The sequence below is a fragment of the Trematomus bernacchii genome, unplaced genomic scaffold (assembly GCF_902827165.1).
Source record: "Trematomus bernacchii unplaced genomic scaffold, fTreBer1.1, whole genome shotgun sequence".
NCBI classification, from domain to species: domain Eukaryota; kingdom Metazoa; phylum Chordata; class Actinopteri; order Perciformes; family Nototheniidae; genus Trematomus; species Trematomus bernacchii.
The window spans coordinates 7960772-7977948 of NW_022987641.1; the positions used below are offsets into that span (position 1 = coordinate 7960772).

The window sequence follows — 17177 nt, forward strand, 5'->3', positions numbered from 1 at the left end:
CGGCTAATCTTCTTTGCGACAACGTTACGTACGTTTCAGTATTTACTGAGGCTTATGTAACTCAGACCTTATTTCAAGCCTCTAACCAGAAACCACTCAAGAAAACGTTGAATTTAAGCCGAGGGAACTGGAAGTGGTCAAATGCTGACTCATATCTGGGTTTTAGGACTCATTCCTGCACCACTCTCTTAACGCTGCTTCTACATCCCACTTCTTGCCCCCATGCACCTTCTTGTCTCCTTTTTTCCTAAGCTCAATCTCTCCACACTCCTCACCTCTTCTCTTTTATTCCTCCACCTCCTCCTCTCTCTGACTCTGAATGTCAGTCCAACCTTGAATAGTACACTCTCAGGTTGAGCAGTGTGAATGAGTGGCGTTCTACTGCATGTGTCAGTGAAAGTGAAAACGTGATAAACATAGACAGTTCTGCATGGAGACAGGCAAGCATTTTTGTTTTTCTGCACCATGTGGCGACATAACGCTCCCTTTATCACACCATGTCTTCGTGTATTCAGCAGCAATCCTGCTTTGTTGGCTTCGCTTTGATGAGATCAACGGTAAATGGAGAGATTACATTTTATTTTGTCAGGGAAACAGAACGAGGTTGCGAGCTTTGTGCACCATATTCTCCCGCCATCTCACCCACCGCCACTGACATAGCAGTTCATGTGTGGCACACATTTCACGTTGGTGTGTGTATGTGTGTGTGAGTTTGTGTCCACTGTGTTGAATTGTGTGTGTTTTGGTGATTTAAACTGTGCTCTTGAAAAAGCCCATTAAATATTCTGTAAATAAGAGAGAATTCGAGTAGTTTCACACTTTCCGAAAGATTACTGTTAGCATACAAAGTCTGTGCTCTTGCCTTTCTGTACATATGTCTGCTTTTTTTGGATGGTCCTTGTGTTTTTTTAATGCTATTACAGCATCACTTTGAATGCAGCACTCTTTCAATTCATCTGTTTTTGTGAATATCTTTTACAGCTGTATTCTCTGTGTTTTTTATCTTTGTATAATTGTGTACACAGGATAGTTATATTTTGAAACATCAGTGTACCTTTTGAATCTAGGATCTTAGAACCGTAAAAGACTGGGATCACTGTGGAACAATTGGCTGCCCTAAGTTCACATTTCCCTTGAACTCTATCGCTAATAGAAAGGGAGATGTTTTATAAAGGATGAACAAAGAGTTGTTCATTGACAGCCTGCGAGCATTCATGTTCACTATGAAAAGGCTGTAGCTCGGCTTGCACTGAAAGAAAAGAGTTCCTGCAAATATCTAACAACAGATCTAATCTCGGAAACTAGAAAACATAGTATAACCTCTGCCTTCGATGCAATTTAGCTTTGTACTTTTGCTTTATACGTAGGTTTTTGTCCGCACATGGATTCAGATCTGCATTAAATGTAACAATAGTAGTGGTACAAATCCTATTGATTGAAGTAGTGCTTTGTTGTGAACATTGAAATGTGTCTTGCTTATGCAGCACTATCTAAAAGAATAATCAAGTAACTAGTTGATAAGTACATTTGCTTTCTAAATGTAGATGTGATGGCTATGCAAGCTTTCAGCCACTTAGAAACTAATTATGTGAATGAAAGCCTACATTATTCTTTTTGGAATAATTGAGCACGATATGGTCCAAATGTGTCAATATTGGTTTCCCTTTGTAGCCAAAACGTAGAGTTCTCCAAAAATAAATGGTCAGAAATCTTTTAAGGCTGAAGAATTAGTCGATTTTTCTTCAACTATAAATCCAAGAAACTTGCAGAACTTTGCGTCTACGTCCCTCTGTTTCAAAGTGTTGTGGTGTTATCTCTATCTAACCTATTCTATAACACCAATAGGCATTGAAGTGTTTGACATGTTGTGATATCCTACAAACAAAGAAAACTAAAGTATGAAGGCAAATAAAGGCAGCCAATCTTCTCCGCAGTGATTTCAGTTGATTGCATTCCAAACACGAATATTTCAGATAAAGATAAATTCTGCATAAAATCTATAAAGACGTTTTTTAAGCCCTTACCTCTACAATAGGAACCTTGTTGAAGCTTGTATAACACGTCTGCTTCTTTTTTCTCCTACTCTCCCTCTTCACCTCCGTCCTCTTTACCTTTGTCTCTACCTACCCTCCCTCCTTCCTCTCCCTCCTTCCCCTCCCTCCCCCCGCTATATCCCTCTCTTCCCGAAGCACCGGGCCCAACAGCAACCTCCAACGCCAGCGCCATGAACTCTCTGACCTCCCTGGGCACCCTGCAGGGCCTGGCAGGCGCCACCGTCGGCCTGAACAACATTAATGCACTAGCAGGTAGCGTCAATAGTGAGTATTCACCCTGCCATCAGCGACTCCACCCACACCTCCGCTTACCTCCATCCACACCCATCTGCAGCAACGCAACACACACTGTGAGCCCATGCAGAGAGACGCAGCGGTACAGCTCCCGGCACATTAGAGTTCGACAAATGTGGGATTTTGAAGGCTGTAGCATGCGATTTTCTTTTTGAAAACTGAGAATTCCTCTTTTTTTAGCTTTCATTTTGAGAACTTTTAAGAGAAGAGAACTACAAATCTTAATAAAACCCATTTTAAATTGTTTTATTGTTAATAAATCCTGCAGAATTTCTCCTGGATTTTATCTAAATGATATGAAGGCCAAAAAAACAATGAACGGATGTACAGAGTATATCACAGTATAAATTAAAATCAATTTTAATTATAGTAAATATACTAGTTCAGTTTAGTTTGTGGGTAAGATTTGATAATGTATCCATTTTCGTAGACTACGAATTGAATAATTTCCTCCATTAAACACCTACATTTTCTAAAAATGAAAGACAAGGACAACGGAAGGAACTACAATCAAAACCTCACAGAGTTTGGTTCTGCTGTCTTCTCTCTGCAACTCAATTGCACTTGACTGTAATTTGTTCTTACTTGCTCAAATCCGGCTACATCCTCCACTCACCTGGCAGAAGATCTTCATTCCATTCATCCATTAATCCTTCTCTCCATCCGCTTCCTGTTAGTGTCCTTGGTGCTGCTTGCTGAAAGAGCGCTGGTGTCTTTGTTCCACGTCGTGTTGGTTTCTTGTTCCATTGATGGTTTTTCTGCCATCTCTACAATAACGATTAACTTTAAAGCGTGTATTAAATATTTGACCAATACCCTGACCAATACAAAGTAAATATTACCATTTTGATGCCAAAAACGCTGGCTGCTCCTTTCCAGAAAATACAAATTATCCTGCCAAAATATTTTAAATTATACACCTTTCTTATAATATACAATTATATTTAATTTTGTGGTCGAATAAATACAAAACCTGACCATTTTCATGACATCAATACAAAAGTGACTCGTTTTGTGTAAGAACAACACACTACACAACACACATTTTCTCCCCATAAAGTAACAAACATGGGCATTTCCGTGCCTATAAATGTTTTCATTTGCATTTACAAAAAGTACAAAAGTCTAGCATATAAATCAGCTTATACTTGCCGAACAACACTAAGGTTTTCTTGACCAAGTAACAAAGAAATTACAATTTTCCTCCCATAGTAGTTTTATAATAGGAGGTGTTTGCAGGGCAAAATAAGTGTCTGCATGTTGATGATTTACTGCTTTGACGCAGAGCAGATGCATGTTTTCTATCATGTTTTGAGAGTCGTGCGGACTACGCGGCTCGTGCGGCCTGACGTTGTGTTTTGAGTGTGTGTCCTGCCTTTGACCTCCGGGGAGACGAGGCTGGGATCTTAATCAGAGCTGTTATTACAGCAGAGATCCTGTACCACCGGCCTCTTCCACCACATTATTCTCCTCTGACCTTTAGCGCTCCTCGGCTGTATCCGCTGTGTAAATCAGATACGCGTGTACTCAGGCGCACACTGGTACAGACACACACACACACACACACACACACACACACACACACACACACACACACACACATGCTCATCCTTTTAAACAGAACTGGTCGCTTTCGTTTTGTATCCCATTTTGTCCCGGCTAACCCTTGTCTCCGCATTGTGCACCCCCTCTCGTCCATCCACGCTCCACCAACCATCATTTGAACACATCTAGGCCTTAATTGAATTGCAAAGGTCACCAGTGCAATTATTCCTGAATAAATGAGTGACCTATAATCCGAAGCTCTGCGGTGATAATTTATTTCACTGTGTCTGACGGTGAGGCGACAGGACGCCGAGCCAATGTCAGACCCCCTCAGACAAGTTGCCCTCCGCCGTGATATTAAGCCGTTACAAGCAGCTAATGAGTGTTACTGCTGCGTTCCTTCACTTTTCAAACCAGACTTACACCCCCCCCCCTCTCCCTCCCTCTGCGCTCCACGTGCCTGTCTTCAGACCCAAAGTGAGACGTCACAGGCTGGAAACAGCACATCAGTGATTGGATTTTGGCAAAATAGAAGGATTATGTGATATTTGGTGAAGTTGAACCATAATGGGATGTAACACGTCAATACCAATACATATAATACGGCATTTAAAATAACATTAAACTAATACATCCATAAAAATGTATCTGTGTTTTTATTATCTTAAAAATTGAACGGACAAATGACTACTGTGGATTTAAATGTAATCAAACTAAGATAAGCATGAGATACGGTTATAATGATCAGCTGTGACAGAAAATGAATATTGATTAAAATAAAAAAGTTAATGAACTCACAATAGACATTGGTAAAAATATTTCTCAAGAAATGGACGCTACTTCACTACCCTTAACTGTTTTCTTTGAGTGTGTCTTTTTGTTTGTCACTGCTAGCTTCTGATTTAGAGTAAACCTGTGTGCAGCGCTGGCTGTCATCAGCTGTAATTTAATGTTAAAAGTATAACTTTGTGCGTCCCGTGTTTACAGTTTAATGTCTGTCTATGGATGTGTCTTCTGTGTGTGACGTTTACAGTAAAGTCTTTGTATGTGTGTGTGACGTCTGGTAATGTTTGTGTGTGTGTGCTAATAACATAACCTAAAATGGGAGCGTTAACGAGTAAGTGCACTCTTCTTTCTTTATTGTTGGGTTTTATGTAAAGTTGCTCAAATGCTCTCAGGTATGGCGGCACTTAACGGAGGCCTGGGTGGCGCAGGGTTGACCAATGGGACGGCGGGCACCATGGACGCGCTGACGCAGGCTTACTCAGGGATCCAGCAGTACGCCGCCGCCGCGCTGCCCACCCTCTACAGCCAGTCCCTGCTGCAGCAGCAAGGGGCCGCCGGCAGCCAGAAGGAAGGTCAGTAGCCCGGGGCCACGAGTCTGCACATCACTGCTGCTCAGTGGGAGTCGGCATCGCAGTGTTTACAGCAGGAGGAGAAACTCAGAGAGAGGCACAGCAGACATTTAAACAAGCCTAGAATGATCCTTTTAATAAAAGTAGTGACAAATCAAGTTAAATATCATATCAGTGAAGTGCCACATACATTTTGTATAGTAAATATGTGAAGATACACTTTTTTAAATGGAGCAGAAGTGGAAAAACACCAGGATTTCTTTTTGTTTCCCACTCCCAAGTTTAGTTTCCTGCTAAAAGATAATATATTAATATAAAGATGTTTTTTCCTGACAATAATACTTAGGAAAACAGCTTTTGATGAAGTATAAATAAAAGCTGGACAGCAGGGTGCTTTTGTTTGAGTTTATTAAGGCTTTGTACTGTGGATTTATTTTTAATTAAGTCTAACACTATTAAAAAATATATTTAAGATATAATCAGATTTTCAGTATTGCTTCCCCTTTCATTTCTTTTACAAAAGATCAATTTGTTTATTAATGACTGGACCAAAGCCTTTTTTTACGTCAGTTTTTGAGGTATAAAATAGAGTGCATTTACCAGAAATAAAATATATAACTCAGTACTTGACAATTACTTTACTTCTTATTTGAAAGGAACTGCACAATAATTCTGTTCCAAAAAATGTAACATTTAGTAAAGAGAAGGGAGCATTTGTGTTTTATAAGACCTCTCTATGAATATATTGAAAACAGTCTACATACCAGTTATTTTGCAAAGTACCACCCCCAAACAGAACCTGGCAGTTGAATTGAAATGCTCACTAAAGCTTTTAACGACATTGTTGAATACAAAACAGATGATCAAATGTTTTGTAAAACAAATAGAGCCACGTTTGTTCGTCCATTTCTCATCTCTGCATCCAACAACGATTCATTTGTAAAGACTCTTTCTTTCTTCGACAGTTCAAAACCCTGCAGGAACACAAAGATGTGACAGGGTTCATTTAGCAATGAAGAGCATATTTAATGATTGGGAGAGATCTAACCTAATAGGAACAGAATGTGTAATAAAAAGAGGGGGGTGACCTGCAATAAGACCCCTCTTAAGAGAGACGGCGCACAGCAGAAAGAAAGAATGAATCAAAAGCGACATTTTCACTGGAGAGTGGAAATACTGTTATTAAATGAAAAGCATTCATTTTTGTTTAATGTTCAATACAATTGGAGAATGTTGTTTAAAAGCAATAACAAACCCAAGGTCACGCCGTATTATGCGTCGGCTCTGTTCCTATGACGACAGCCACAGTGTGTGCTGCCCTTCCTGCCAGTGAAAGAAATGACCTCACACTCGCTCTGCATGTCCCCCCCCCCCCCCCCTTCAGGTCCCGAGGGTGCCAACCTGTTCATCTACCACCTGCCCCAGGAGTTTGGAGACCAGGACATACTGCAGATGTTCATGCCTTTTGGAAACGTGGTCTCTGCCAAAGTCTTCATCGACAAACAGACGAACCTGAGCAAGTGCTTCGGTACGTGTCACACACATCTGCAGATATCTGTTGCTTCTTTAATTGCTCAGTCCGCATTCGGGATGGAACTTTTGGATGACTTTTTTGTGGTGGAACATTCAGTAACATGTTTATCTTCGCAGTCCATTTAAGAAAAATCATCCTGACTCTGTGAATCATACTACTAACTAAACTTATATTCGAAAACTCAACCTAACAAAATCTAGCTACATTCACAAGCATATACACATTTGCATATGTGTTACAAATAGGTTATCATTAATTTATTCATAATATTATTTGCATTATTTAAAAAAGAAGTATGGCCTTTAAATGTATTTTTATGGTACTTTATATCTGCTACTGAATATGAAGCTCTTTTGGCATCACTTCCTGAAGAAGTACCTCTGGAGTCCCATGCTCTGTCCTATTTACGCTTTTCTATGGGTATTTTTAATTTATATATGAGCAAGAAATAGTTTTAGAACAGATTTTAGAAAACAAATGGCAATGTATTGAAGTCCAATGTCTTTATTTTCTCCAAAATTAGTACTAAATTATTCTCTCCACCACATTAAGCAGGGAATTATCAAGTAATTACAGGACCAGTCCCATTAAGCATCACTCTAAATGACTAATTCCTGTAATGAATGACCACTCAAACCCAAACTCCAAGATAGTGAGGGTTGCAAAGGACAAACTGTTGTTGTTCTCATTATTCAGGTCAACATTTGGCAGATACAAGAATGTAAAGACAAATCTAAGATTGATAGAGAGCCACGTTAATTCAAGCTGATAAAATGATCCCCTCCTGGACTGGGACAAGTGACGTATTTAAACCTAGTACAACAATTCTACCCTTTTGGCTTGTAAGCTTCAATTTTAGGGTGAAATGGATTGAAATGATTTCCTGTGCCTAGCATTTGTCCATGTTGACAACAAAACCTAAATATAATGCATCTCCATTCCTCATGTAGCAGCTCAGGGAAAAAGGAATAAATCAAGCATGAATGTGGTATACAGCAGACAAACAGACAGCAGTGATACTTGACAGAAAAATGCATCGCGAGGACAGCTGCGAGACAAGCGAGACGAGTAGTTCACTGTCAGGTTTCAGCTCCAGATTTTACAAGAGGAAGTCAATCGTGCACATACTGTAGAAGACAGCAAAAACATAAAATACAACATAACTTCCCCTTCTGCTCCAAAACCTTTACTCTGAAATGTTGACCAACAGTGACCTTTGTCAAGCTGTTGATCAAAATGTTGGTGGTTGAATGTTTGTGGAGTTGTGTTTTTGTGATATCTATTTAGGATTCCTAGTATTGTTTTAAGGATTTTGCCGAATCATGCCTCACAAATGTCATTACACCCCCCTATTTGCTTTTCTATTATGTATATTGCGTTTGACTTACAGTAACTCTAATAGCTTTTTTAATGCGACAACCCCTTTGGGAGTCATTACATTTGAATCTTTCTTATTGTGTACCAGGGGTTTTATGTAAAGTATATGTAAACCAGATAAATCAGATCTGGAGACAAAGAGATGTTGAGAGTGCCTCTTGTAGTATTTTACCAGTTTATTATAACACAATTATTTATAAATGTATAACCAAGACTCATTCTATAATGGTCTCTGTCTGCATTTCATTTTAGTGTCAGGAAATCTGCTACAAAGAGAGAAGGCATAACAGACAAAACAGACTTGCAGAAATGATAATGTTAGATACGGAGCAATGAGGATTATTGGAAATTCGTTCTTCATTTTAGGGGATGCAAGCAAAAACATACAACTCTCATTACGCCCTCCATCTATACTTTTTCTGCGGCTTGTCCAGGTCTTGTTCACCAGCTTAGTTGCCTCCATCTCGGCAAGATAATAATTAAACATGTTTCTGACCTTATAGTATTTGCTGACACAAGCTAGTAATCTGTTAGCCAACAGGTTAGCTAATTTTCACAATCCAGCTCTTGACTTTACTTAGCCCATTTAAAAAAACAATATTCTATAAAATGATTTATTGGAGCTAAAGCTAAATGTCCAAAGGTACGTTATCCGGTAAACAAAAAACAATTCCTCTACACTCTCTATGCATCAAACACAGTGGCGAGCCGTGAGCTTTATACCTAGGCCCTCTGACCCCCACCAATTCCCTCGAAAAAAAGAAAAAAAAAGAGTTATTACGTCACAGCGTATACTTCAGCGGAATATCAAAACAACGGCCCAGGGTGCAAAACGCATCAATGACAGCGACCCTCTACCACACAAAACACCTGTGAACCCCATTTGTGTTCTTTGACATTGAAAATGATATTGCATTGTGTTTGTTACTTTCGTTGCAGTTGTATGTCTTAAGTGTAATTTGGCATGCTTTTATTTTGAAGGCGAGTTCACGCTGTTGACAGGAAGTTGTTGTTGCTATGGAAACAAGAAAAGTTTCACAGCGGGCGGAACTTGTCATAAAGTCCGCGATAATAAAACCCACCCATTTAGAGGGAAGATATGATTGGTCAATTGTACTGTCATTTGACATTACTCTCTCGTTCAGTTACTATAGCGGGCCCTCTGTGAATCGCAGAGAGGGCCAGACGAGCTTCTTACATGTAACCCTTCACATTCAACAGAGACTGAACAGGCAGATTCGAAGGATTTATTTCTTTGGAAATGTTATTTTAAATACAATTAAATCAAGGTTTTTTTCGGTAAAACTAATGAAAAATATAACAAAAATAATATTAAAAAAATATATATTTAAAAAAAATATATTTTTTTTAAATGTTTTTAAATATTATTTTTTAGAATATCTTAGGCCCTCACAGAGCCCTGACGGCTCGCCACTGATCAAACAGTAATACTTATAAAGGTTAGCTAGCTAGCTAACAGTGGTGACATCCGGTGAGGGCACATTAGCCGTGTGCAATTTGAGACGCCACTACATGGTGGAAATGTACGCACAGCTCAAGTGTTCACAGAGCACAACATGACAGTGAGTGTACTAAGAAATATATCCAAAATGAGACACTGTAAGTCAAATAATAGCATACTAGCTAGGTCCAGCAAACCTATTTTATAACTTTTTTAAATAATTGAATGTTTTAAGACACTTAATGTTGCAAGTTTAATGCTAGTAGGAACAGGAACTTCCAATGTCAAGTTTCATATCGGCTACTTTTTCACCAACTCTCCACTTTTCTCTGGTTTTCTCAGGCTTCGTCAGCTACGACAATCCTGTGTCGGCGCAAGCAGCGATCCAGGCCATGAACGGCTTCCAGATCGGCATGAAGCGGCTGAAGGTGCAGCTGAAGCGCTCCAAGAACGACAGCAAACCGTACTGATCTTAGCACTAGGGTCTATCTGCTCCCCATGTTAGCACTGCTAGGGTAAGTCCCCCAATGAAAGGTGAAAATGACAAACAAAAAAAACAGCAAACCGAGCCACGACCTCTCTGTACAGGGACTGGGGGGGGGGGTGGGGGAGGGATGTGGGAGGGATGTGGGAGGGAGGGGAAGACGACCTACAACCACCCTGAGGGAGACACACACGCCTTGTTTATTTTTTTTCTTGCTTTTTTGAAGATTTTTGTGTTAGCTTTCAAGTATTATAATTTATTACACTTTTTTTTGACACACATGAACGCTTCCATTACCGCCATTACTTTGTGCAATTTATTTTCTTTTTTTACAATGGAACGAAGTAGCTATCTTGGGTAGCTTTTCTAAAATGTTGTTTCTAATTTTTTTTATTTCTCAATGATTATTTATACATTTTTGAGGACTAGTTACACTGAGGTAAAGACAAAGGAGCCATGACGATTTTTAAACCTTTTTTTCCCCACTCTCTCTCGTTGAGGCCTGGCAAAGGGTTCATTTTCATTTTTACACGCATGCCGATATGCACATTCGACCTTTGACCTCCGGTGTTGGGTGCAGGCCGCCGCTGCTTCTCCCCTCTATGCCTGTTGGCAACCCGGGAGCAAAGGCTGCAAAACAGTGGCCTCTTTACACTATAGTCAGTTACACTCCACCAACAAAAGAAGAAGAAAAAGCAACACTAGCACCTTATTATTTATGTGAAAAAATACAGTTTTTTATTTCTCAGAAGGTGACAAAAAATAAATAGTAACTACTTTTCTGGGTCAGATCACATTGGTCTTTGTTGTGAAAATACATATAACAGCATTTTCAAAACAACATCCAGAATTTGATGAAGACTATAATGATAATTCTAATAATATAAGAGTTTATGGGTTACGGTGGTAACTGCAAATACTTGATGTCTGTTGAGAGATTTAAAAAATAATTCAAAGTACAGAAAGCCACAGGCCTGTAAATTTTATTTGTAAAAAAAGCAGTTCTATTTTTATACAACATTTGTACTGCCTCAGATAAAAAAAAGGATTTTATTTATTGCCTATCGTTAAGTTATTGGACTCCTATAAAGTATACAGCATCATTAAAGTAGACCCTTGTGGAGAAGTCTCGTGGAATTTGGGTTCTACTGTGTTTTTTCATGTTTTTTTAGTGCAGAAACCACAATCACAACACACTCCGCTGCCATTCAAACCGCAACCCCCCCCCCCTTCCCTCCCTGTGTCATTTATTCATTCACACACTCTGTGCTAATCGTTCATCCATCCATCTCTCTTTTTTCCCTCTCTCCATCCATAGTGGGACTACTTCTTTACTTGTCGATTTTCTACCTTTGTCCTCGCAATTTTTTACTTTGAGTGTTTGCGTTTTTTGTTTGTACGTAGCCCCCCCCCCCCTTACCACACCCTTACACAGATTTAGAACATGTAAAAAAAGGAAAGAAATTTGAAGTCTCCCTTCCCCCTCTCCCTGAAAAAATATGACTATTTTCTCCCAAATGACAACATCCATCTGGGATCTGATGGATAAAGCTTTGGGTGGTCTCTGTTTTGTGTGTGTGTGTGTGTGTGGTGTGTGTGTGTGTGTGTGTGTGTGTGTGTGTGTGTGTGTGTGTGTGTGTGTGTGTGTGTGTGTGTGTGTGTGTGTGTGTGTGTGTGTGTGTGTGTGTGTGTGTGTGTGTGTGTGTGTGTGTGTGTGTGTGTGTGTGTGTGTGTGTGTGTGTGTGTGTGTGTGTGTATTGTTAGCATGGACCTATAACATTATATGATAAAAAAAAAATCAAAGCTAAAAAATTGCCAATGTGAGTTGTGTTGCTGTTCTGCCGGTTTGCATTGTTGTTTGTTGTTTGTTGTTGTTGTTTCTCCTGATTTTCACAAAAATGCTGTAGTGTTGTGGTGCTCTGGCTCTCTTTGTGTAACTCTCTCCTCTCCCCTGTTTTTTCTTTCCCCCTTTTAGAACAACCCATCTCCATGCCTGTTAGCTCATCGTTTTGCCTAGCATGTCTCCGTGGCGTCCAAACAAAAAAAACTTTAAACAAAAACAAAAAAATCCCCTCCAAAAAAGTGTCATCGTCCTCCTCCCCCGTCATTGTTTTTTCTGATGTCTTTTCCGAGCTCACCTGATCATAACCTGGTTCTCCTCCTCCGTTGCCTACTGACCTTTTGAACTTTTAGCTTTTTTGGATTTTTATGATTTTCTTTCCCGTTCTTTTTTGTGTTTTTTTGCATGTGACCTCATTTGGATCTGTTTTCTGGGGAGGGTTTCAGGGAGGCAACAAGGGAGGGGAGGGCAAGAAAATTAATCAATGTGAAAAAGATATAAAGCTGCATTCATATGAAAAACAAAAAAGACTGAGATTTTTACGGAAAAACAAATGTTCTTTTTGGAAGAAAAAAAAACCTGTGGCAAAATGATTTCCATTCAGTATGTTTTCCTGCATTTTCTTTTGTTTCTTCTTCTTCTTTATGTCAGTTTTTCCTTTCTTTTATTCTTCATTTAAAGTAAACTTGAAAGTTCACTACAGGAATTGGCGCGTCATCTTGCTTCTGGCGCCGATGAAAAACAGTCCGCCAGAAGCAGTCCGCGCCAGTTTCTCTGAAAAATAAGACTACTTCCAAACAGTTTTGAATAAAAACTGTCTGATCAATATTAGACTCTCTCAGAGCTCTCCAATGGTTTTTACATTTTTCAGGCAGTGTAAAGTTTTTTGATAAGGCCATTTTAAGTGGCTCTGTTTCTCATTCAAAGTCTATATATAGAACCACTTTTTTCTAGAGTAGTTTAAAGGTAAAAATAAAAAAAGACATTTGCCCTGTTTGGGTGGGAGAAATGCTACCTACTTGTGTCACCTTTTGCTGAACTGACTCACAGATAGACAATCCGTGGTTTAAATGCACATGATGAAATGACCTATATTTTCTACTGTTTAAATGTATAGAGGAAAAAAAAATACTAAGATACTTGTAACCTGCGTTAACGTCGGTGCTTCTCGTGAGTTTAGTTGTGGTTTCATCACAAGTCTAACGGTCTTAAATGTCTCATGTTTTTCAAGAGAAGACAAAAAAATCAGTTTACTTGAACAATAGACAAAGCCTTTCATATTACTATAATAGTTACTTTGTTGATTTGTTTCTTTTTGTTTCTTCTTTTTTTAAGGAGTCCCTATTTGCTAAATTTCTTGTTGGTTAATTAGCTATATAAAATTCCTAAAAATATATATAAATATAAATATATCTATATATATAATGTCAGCTTGTGAAGCATCAATGTCATTATTATTTTATTTCTCTCGTGGGAAACAATATTTAGATGTGTTTTGTTGTTCAGCAAAATGTCTTATAATGAAAAAAAGACAAGATCAGTGGAGTTTAGTGCCAAATTCTGAAGGTACTTCCTGCCTAGCGCGTCAGTGTATTTCTTGTGAAATTATTTGATAACATGGGTATTTTATTATAAGTGTTTTGTATGGATCCCTCATATTTAAAAATATAGATTTAAAAAAGAGTTTGTTAACTTGCTATTCTGTGGTCTTGTTGCCTGAAAATGTCATGTTTGCTTTTTTTCTTTGTAAAGATGTAAAAAAAAAAGTGCCCATGTGTCATATATATATATATCTATATACACGCACACACGGACACACACATTCTCGTGCAGACCTCACAGTTTACTTTCTTGTTGTGCATGAGAGCCCCTGAGTGTGAACGCCTCGACAGCTACAGCTACCGCCCGCCAGCGTGCACAAGCACACTTTAACACACACGCACTGATATTTTTAGCCATTGTACAGCCGTTTTATTCATCAAAGCCTTATCACAAATGTTTGCACTCCTCTTCTCTCTCTATTAGTATCTCGCGCACACAGGCGTCACTTCGTATTGTTTGGATTGCTTTCTTTCGATTGGTTTCTCGCACTGTCTCGCTCCTCAGCCGAAAAAAATTAAATTGAGGTGAGAGTCATACGCCTTATTTCTCTAAAATCCTCTTCAGTTGAGTTGAAAACATTTCTCAGACGGCGAGGATCATTACTTTTGTGTATCACCTCATACGAGAATGCTAGCTTTCATGATGTAAGCACAGGGTAAGACTCACTCGCACAAAAAACGAAACTCGATCTCTTGAGGTAAGAAAAAAAATAGCACACGCCGTCGTCGGAAGAAAAAAAAAAGAGGCGGGACGTTCCGGAGCAAATTTGATTTCTTATCCTTTCACGTCTTTTATAAGTGGTTGTGAGACTACTCCATATGTGTGGTGTAATGGGCCAAAAATCATGTTTAGATGCCAAAGTGTGTTCTCGTAGTCGAGCCGTTTACATGGCACAGTGTTGTCAGTCGATTCAACTGCCCCCCCATCCCCCTCCCTGAAAGCCTAGTTTACGGTCTGCAAAAAAAAGAAAGAAAAGGCAGCATTATTTTCTACAGAAGCTCACCAGTCGCCTTAACCAGGGAGCGTCGTATCAGTATTACAAGAGTAGAAGATGTTGTCAGTGATGTGTGCCAAGTCTATATTCACTTGTGTGTGCAGTTAGCCTCCCACTCGTCAAAGTTTCGCTCTTTCCTCCGTGAAATGACCTCGAGGAAGGAAGCCGCTCTTCGTCTGCTTGTTGTCTCCCAAGCTAACCGGAGTTATTAGAAGCGGCGTCGTATTATTGGACTAGCGACAGGGGAAATAAAGCGCTTGTTGGTTGGAGAGGAAGGGTCACGTCCACACTGGCTAAACAACAGCCTGAGATGGAGGCTTTCATATCCTCAGACCCAAACTTTAGCGAGCAGACTTTTCTTTCTCCTAAATGCAGTACACATGAGCCACAAACAGCCATAACTACCTGTATGAAAGCTGGTTAATCAGTGTTAATGGACCACTTTTTTCTGACTCGCGCGTGTGCAGGGTTTCGCATCGTTTTTCGCTGCAGCATCTACGATTCACACCTCACTTTCGCACAATTCACGTAACTTTAATGGTGGAGGCTACACAATCTGCGTTACTCTATATGGCTGTATGTGCGGGTACAGGCGTTTTAGATGTCCCCCCAAAACAAATGTTGCCAAATCTCACAGAGTTGCACACAGCCTGACGTCAAGTGTGAAGCATCTTGTCTTTGTTTAAATGTCGAAGCACAAAAGGGTCGTAAAGCAGAGTTCCTGTGGAGCGGCTCACCTCAGGGGCTTTCATCGCCGATGCTCGTTGTAATCTTTCTATCTCGTCACTTCTCTGTTCTCCTTCTTTCTTAATTATCTTAAGTGCTATTTATCAAACAATGAAATTTGAAAAAAAAAAAAAAATGAACTTGTCGTTTCTTTGCATTATGGCTTATGTCAAGTTTTTTGAGGAAAAATGTTTTGTGTCTTTCCGTGACGTAAAAAAAAGAGCTTGTTGTCTGTAGAGATTATCCAATATTTTTGTTTTGGTTTGTTTCTTTTAATTCTCAAAAAGGTTTTCAGTAGTTTCAAATTGTCTTGAGAGAAGCCAAAGTCAATGCATTTCAGTGGATCCTGTAAGCGTGATGTATGTTTGTTTGACAACACTTGGAAATCTGTCACTGGATGGGATTTAAAAAGTACAAAAAATGCAGGCTTTCCTATTTCTACAACTGATTGTACTTATGCATTTTGTACCAGTGGAATTTTTTATACTGGAGATTAAAGGATACAACAAAAACATCTTAGAAAAAAGCTGTCTGGCCTGGTGGTGTGGCCTGACCCTGACTGGTCCCCGAGTTTGATTTCTAGCTGGCATCGAGAACGTTGGCTTTTGATATAAGATTTTCTAGAAGATCTTTGGCTTTATTTCTTTCACTTCTTTTTCCTCACTTGAGTGTTGTTCTTCCTTTCTGCCTTCCTTTCAGTCTTTATTTCTTTCTGAAAAACAGAGTGTAGGTGAGTGTCAGATCTTTCATTTTTGCTTTTTAAATAGTTCTAGCAAGTTTGTCTATACAACAGCGGTAAGTTTCATTTGACTTCTGTATTGTGCCGTCTACACGATAAGACAATTATAGAAAAAGAAGGTATAGAAATATTTAGTCACCTTCAGTGGATTAATGTATTAGTTTAATGAAGAGATCAACTAATTAGAACGTTTTGCTTTTAGCTGTTTAGATTTCTCCGGTTTCTCTGTCCTTCTCTGTGAACCAACTGTGTAGCTGAAGCAGTCAGAATTATTTTTGTAAACGTATGTTCTTGTGTGATGCAGTTTTTTGCTTCTGTCTCCTATATTAAACCATTTTTCCTAATACTTGTCTCTCTCTGTGTTGTTATGTTCCAGTGGCTGTCTGATGTTGTACTGTTTCACAACCTCTCCCTGCCATTCTCTCCTTTCTTCTCTTCTTTCATAGTCTCTCGCTCATTTCTATCTTTTACCCTCGTGTTCACATTTGTTTGTTTTTTACCACATAGTAAAGTTGACTCCATCCCCAGTGACAACTCACTATGCTGTTCTCACTAAACATAGTAAATATACATCGAAGTGTTTGTATGTATATTACTGTGTAGCCCAAGTCGCCTCGTGACAGTTCAGAAATACGTTGAAAAGAGCCAAACTTACCCCATATATAATATCAACAAAAATGGCACCAGTCAAAAGAAACACATTCACTTTTTTTCAGCTATAAAGGAATAGTTTGCCATTTTGGGAAATATGCTTTATCACAAACCGAGGATAAGATCTGTACCATGGACTCCTTTATACTGCTGCAGAGGAGAATAACATATGATGGGTAATTACAGATAGTTAATAAGATGTGTTATTAGTCAATGGTTCACCATTTGTACCTAAGCATTTGTTCCTTTCATAGTGACTTTACCGAGTTTTATTTGAATGAAAATATTTGAGTTTATTACTTGAAATTGACACAGAATAATGTGTATGTAAATACCTTATCACACAAACAACATGAGTGGTATTTATCTTCTCAGCTAACTTTCAGCAACTTTGTGAATTGTTCCCAAAATGTTGAATTATTCCTTAAAGGGCAGTTGTTTTTTTTCATTTTGTCTGACTTACAAAGCCCCTTTTCTTTTTATATTTCCACTGAGAATTGCAAACATTTGTTATTCTTTA

At 39.0% G+C, this 17177-nt stretch overlaps 1 protein-coding gene across 20 annotated transcripts in view; it reads left to right on the forward strand.

Moving 5' to 3' along the window:
- The window catches only part of celf2 (cugbp, Elav-like family member 2), a 192780-nt gene extending 176428 nt beyond the window's left edge, over window positions 1–16352 (forward strand). For 4 of the 20 annotated variants that reach the window (XM_034133337.1, XM_034133341.1, XM_034133345.1 and 1 more), the window contains exons 11-15: window positions 2190–2306; window positions 5054–5251; window positions 6633–6776; window positions 9964–10136; window positions 12081–16352. In XM_034133337.1, coding sequence (XP_033989228.1) covers window positions 2190–2306; window positions 5054–5251; window positions 6633–6776; window positions 9964–10091 — 587 coding nt within the window. In that variant the 3' untranslated portion in view covers window positions 10092–10136; window positions 12081–16352. Of the gene's footprint in view, window positions 1–2189; window positions 2319–5053; window positions 5252–6632; window positions 6777–9963; window positions 10137–12080 lie in introns of all 20 variants that reach the window. The other 16 variants (XM_034133338.1, XM_034133343.1, XM_034133348.1 and 13 more) reach the window with 6 other exon arrangements.
- The last annotated feature ends 825 nt before the right edge of the window (window positions 16353–17177 follow it).